Source organism: Tamandua tetradactyla, chromosome 20 (genome assembly GCF_023851605.1).
Source record: "Tamandua tetradactyla isolate mTamTet1 chromosome 20, mTamTet1.pri, whole genome shotgun sequence".
Taxonomy (NCBI): domain Eukaryota; kingdom Metazoa; phylum Chordata; class Mammalia; order Pilosa; family Myrmecophagidae; genus Tamandua; species Tamandua tetradactyla.
In genome coordinates, this window is record NC_135346.1 from 5,058,834 (window position 1) to 5,064,568 (window position 5,735).

The 5,735-nt window shown below is 38.4% G+C and overlaps 1 protein-coding gene across 1 annotated transcript; it reads right to left on the bottom strand.

Moving 5' to 3' along the window:
* Positions 1 to 2,864: 2,864 nt before the first annotated feature.
* Positions 2,865 to 3,827, bottom strand: LOC143664415 (olfactory receptor 2T29-like). The gene has a single exon (XM_077138025.1). It carries the CDS (start codon positions 3,825 to 3,827, stop codon positions 2,865 to 2,867), a length of 963 nt encoding a protein of 320 aa, XP_076994140.1.
* Between the last annotated feature and the right edge of the window lie 1,908 nt (positions 3,828 to 5,735).

The window sequence follows — 5,735 nt, forward strand, 5'->3', positions numbered from 1 at the left end:
CCTTAACACAGAAACACTTGTTTCTATACTTACTCCTCTTGATGTCTGAATATCATCACTGAGTGTCTCAGGAAATCCTTGATTCCTTATATGCTGCAGAAAATTGTTCAAAGACCTGAATATATGTGAGTTATATGAAAAGTCATCACTGGAATCATGGGTATTGTGTAATACTGCTAAATTGATTTTAAGAAATAAAGTTAGAAACCTATCTCATAGCATGCTAAAATATCCACACAGACTAAAGAGATATGAGTAAAAATTAAAGAGTGATATTAGAAAACAACATAGAGCTGATTTTTATATTTGGAAGGGGAAGGTCTTGCTAATCAAGGAACAAAATTCCAACTCAAAAGCAAAATGTTTGATATACTTGACTCATAAAAAATCTGCACAACACAGAAAACAATAAGCATATGCTGAAATCTCACTCATAGAAAGGCACTATACATAAAACAAAAGATTAGTAGTAGTAATATATAAACAGCAAAACAAGTCAGGTACAGAACAAACTATCTAGTCACAATATAAACAAAATATATAATTGCCTAATTCAGATATTAAAAAGTGCTACAGGATAATGAAAATGTGGAAAGTTGTTAAATCAACATTTGCTAGAAAAATTTAAATCCAAACATAACATCTAATATAATCAGTGACATCGGCAACAATTGTAAACAATTTGTAAAATATCACTATTTATGAGTGATTACATCAGGATCAAGGTAGAGAAGAGGATGATTGGTGAGAGTGTAAGGGTGGGTGAAGTTAAGCATTCTTCATCAAGAAATAGAGAATTTACAAAATTATCTCTAGAGTTGAGCCTGAGGGGAAATGGAGAGGGTCATCTTTTCCAGGACCCATGATGGCCATAGGTGTAAGGATGTCTGCTCCTGGGGCCGCAGGTGGAAGATGCCAGTGACTGCCAGTTTCAGCCTGTTAGGGCCAAATCTTGGGGAAGAAATATGCAGGCCACAGCCTCCTCCAATTCTGCAGACTCTCACTGGATCCCTTACTGGTCAATTGGTCCAGAAGGCAGAGACAAGAAGCCCCTTCCAAGCCATGGAACAGACATGGAAGGACAGGCAGGCAGCTGGGGGAGGATGGGCTATCCAGCACAGTGGAAAGATGAGAAATTGCTCAGCTTTCTTCACTGATTGGAGGGGCTCAAATGGTCTAGCTTTCCATAGCACACAAATTAGCACTCTATATCCAATTTAAAAAAACAAACTTTGATCACTTGAACCAATCAATAAATCTCTCCTTGGAATCTGTCAAGATGTGTGACAAAAAAAATCACATTTGAACAAACAAAGATAAGTATAAAAGACATTTGTTTTTGTATAATAGTCATTAAGATCAACAATAGTACCATTTCTTAGTTTCCTAGAGCTGATCTAATAAGAAATACACATTAGTTGGCTTAAAACAAGAGAAAAAAAAAATTGAAATCAAGGTTTAGGAAACAGTTGGTTCCAGGACTCTCTCCTGGCTTCTGGCAACGATTGGCAATGTGCAGCCTTCTTGGGTTGATGATTACAACTCACTCTCTGCCTATGTCATCACATGACTCTCTCCCTTTCTCTCTTTGCACCTTTGCCTGGAATTCTCCTCCCTGCATGGTCTGTGTCCAAATTCTTCTTCCAACTAGAACACCAATCACTTTGGGTTAAGTGGCCACCCTACTCCACTATGAATTTGTTTTAATATGCTAGTCCTATCTGTTATGTACTCCCACATGTCTTCTGGGGGACACAACTCAATCCACAGCACACTGTAAGTTTATGAGTAACTATTCTAAAATTGATGACAAAGCCATCCTATAAGAATCTTGTGCTTTGTTATTATATTTGTGACACAATAGGTTTGGCCAAATACTTGAGGCATCAGATCACAAGCACACGTACAAATTCTGAATTTTTAAAAATTTAAAATATTGAAGGGCACAGTTACTAATTTGTCACCATAGGAAAATGCAGCTGCCAGAAGCTCTTTCATTTTTGTTTATGAACTTTACATACAAGAACTTTGGAATAATTATTTTTCATTTATGTCTAGGAATTTTAAGTTATAAATAATATTTATCATTTGTTGAAGAATTTTCCCAATGCATAGTTCTTGAAAATTATTATTATTACAGAGACCATGGGGAAATACTTTTAAAACACCTTCACAACTAGCTTAGATGACAGCTCCTGTAGGGAATCCTCCGTAAATCATCCTTCAAACTGGATAAATATTTATGCACATTCACCAATGCAGTAGTGGATCGCATTTCTACCACATGGCAACAGCAGTACAGACTGTTAACACCCATTAGATATCATCAGGTTTGGACTGGGTAGAACAAGGTAGCACTCTATGAAAGTGTAGATGAAGCAATTTTCTCAGTAATGAACAGGCATGTTGAAGTGACCATGCGTCCTAAGATATTTACACTATCCTCATATAGTGAGTATAAACTAAAAAAAAAGAGATAAAGACTGATATTTTAAATCTTCATTTAATCTTTAACCAGAGCCATCTATTATTAATATTAATTAATATTATACCCATTTTTTTCCCTCTTCTTTCTCCCTCTCTATTATGAGCATCATGAGATTAGCTCATGAACTTTACCTCTAAATATTTTCATTATGTATATGCTACAGAATCACAGTATACTTCAATATCAATTTCAGTACATGTAACATCAATAAAATATGATTGCATAGTACATTTGAATGGAGAAGCAGTGTAATAAAGAACTATTCTGTACAGGAAAACACTCTCTAAAAAGGCAATAATCATGATATGTTATGAGAATTGAGGAAGAGCATTGACATAAGAGTCTAAAATTCTTAAGTGTAGACAGAAATAATTTACTATTTTATAATATCTTGAGACACAGCTCCCATGTTCAACATTTTCTTCAGAGCCCCTGTGACATCCTTATTCCTGAGACTGTAGACTAAAGGGTTCAGCACAGGAGTGAGTACGGTGTAGAAGAAGGACACCACCATGTCCTTCTCTGGGGTGTGGAAGGAGCTGGGCAGCATGTAGGTGTAGATGGCGGCCCCATAGAACAGGGTGACCACAGTCATGTGGGAGGAGCAGGTGGCAAACGCCTTCTTCCGACCCTCTGCCGAGTTCATCCTGTGGATGGTGAGGATGATGAAGGTGTAGGAGCTTGAAATGACTGTCACAGGGATGAGGAGCATGAGGACACAGCACAGGTACATGAGAGACTCAATGAGTGAGGTGTCAGAGCAGGAGAGCTTCGTTACAGCAGGGACCTCGCAGAAGAAGTGACGGATCTCCCGGGATTGGCAGAAGGGGAAGGTCATGGTGATGGGAGTGAGCACAAATCCATCCACCAAGCCCAAGAGCCAGCAGCCAGACACCAGGAGGACACAAACCCTGTGGTTCATGAGGATAGGGTAACGCAGAGGCTGGCAGATGGCCACGTACCGGTCATAGGCCATGGCACCAAGAAGGAAAAACTCTGATCCTACCAGTGTTGCATAGAGGAACATCTGTATCCCACACTCTGGGACTGAGATCTTATTGACACTCCTGACCTGGTCCATGAGCATCTTGGGCACAGTGACACAAATGTACATCACATCCATGAGAGACAACTGGCTGATGAAAAAGTACATGGGTGTGTGAAGGTGGGCATCAGAGTGTATCAGAAGGATCAAGATGGCATTTCCAGATAGGGCCATCAGGAAAATCACAAAAATGACCATACAGAGGAGAGCTGGGTGTTTGGATTGACTGAAAATTCCTAAGAGCATGAAAGCAGAGCCTCCAGTGTGGTTGACCGGCCATGTGGCATTGTCCATGAGCTTCAAGTTTTCACCTAAGGACACCAAGGAGACATTGTGGTTACACAGATCACCCACGGAGATGTCACTATCCGACATGAATGTCCAGTGAGTGTGTGTTGTTTGTGGGCATGTGTGGGTGTTTATCTACCCAATTGTGCTAAAAAGCAAAATTTCCACAAGCATTTTCATTTTAGGATTATAGATTGCCTTTAATTTAACAAATTTGTTTAAAAATGAATTAATTCACAATTCTGGGTTGAAAGTATTGATGGATTGAAAGGATACTGATATTGCCACAGTTCAGGGCAATGAGTTTTCATATATCAGCATGTACTGGACATTTGTGAATAGTGGCTCTGTACAAAGGAACAAATAACTGGAAATCAGAAAAATCATACCCCTAATTTCTAGAGTTTTGGGATGGGAGTTTGAATTTAATTTACCTCTCTTGCTTGAGGATGCAACTTGGACCTTTAAAACACTCAGAAGTATATCCTATATAGAAAGCATTCAGAAATTAACTGAAAAATTATTTGGGCAAAGCCTTATGAGACATTTGAGCCTTCTGCTGATATGCTCTGCCCACCTTGTGAGGCTCTGTGATCACGTGGAGCAGATCAGCAGCCCCCTGCCCAGGGTGGAGTAGCATGGTCCCATTGATCATCAGAGATCAGAGAGTCCCAGAGCAGCTGGTTAGGAGCCCAGGCTGTGCAGCTCAACTTAGGCATGGATCCAGCTTTACTTTCACCCACACTGTGCCCTCGCCAAGTTACTCAACCCTCCATCCCACTGTCTGCTCTATGTGGAAAAGGGAATAAGAACAAAGCTTGACCTTATGTGTAGTGAAGATTAAAGAGGTAAAATAGTGAACATATTCAGAACATTACCAGTCACTGATGTGTAAACCCATACTCTGTTCATGTAAAGAGTTAACACCTAACCCTGTTACCATGTACGAGTTGACTCTCACTGTTTTATGATGAGATAAGACTCATTACTTCAATTCTCCAATTTCAGTATCTTATTCATAGAGTTAAGAATTTGCATTTGGTCATTTCTGTAGTTCCAGAAAATTTATTCATTAAAAAATGTCTAATCCCTGGTTACGCTTCATGGAGAATTTTCTCTCATTTCTGTTTAGTACATGCTTATTTAAGGTAAAATTTATCTCCCACCATTTGCTCTAAATCTCAGTGTGTAGGGTACTAATATTTAGGGAGTCACTGAGATTTACCAACTGGGTTTTAGTTGCTTTTCATGCATTGCTTGCTTGTTACTCACCACAGTCAATGTTTTCATAGAAACTGAGATGCAGAGAGGGAAATTAAAAAACACTGAGATGTCTCTCGTTCCAATTCGCTGCTTTCCAACTCACGCTTACTGCCTAGAATTTGGCTCTGTCAGATTGTAGAGATGAATTTAAACTTGATTATATTTAAGGAAGACAGTCAGTCTATTCAGGGGAAAAATATATATGTAAAGGTGATTTGAAGTAGAATTGAAATTTATACTACAAAATAAAGAAGAAAAACAATAGATCCAAAACACCTTTCTGAAGATAATCGGCAACATTTTCTTCCACGTTTTCTGTTAAAGAGATTAAATCTGTGCACTTTTTTCATTTCCCAAATTTTAAGCATCCAGCTTAAATAGTCTTTAACAACAGGAAGGAAATAGCAACTTCTCTGTCTGAGAAGTGGTGATGACGAAGAGATATTTCCATACGAATTTTAAGAAATATGCATTTTATACAGTACTCATAATAATTCATATACAATTATGATATTCAGCAAATCAACTGTCCCATGTTCTGTTGTATTGTTGCAGTAGGCAACACTTAGATGAATTTGATGCCATGATACACAAACACACATTATCGGTGTTTACAATGCATAAACAGAATAAAATCCTTCTATCAAATAT

Coding starts and splice junctions, on each gene's coding strand:
- LOC143664415 (XM_077138025.1), bottom strand. CDS start 3,827: ATGGACAATGCCACATGGCCGGTCAACCACACTGGAGGCTCTGCTTTC.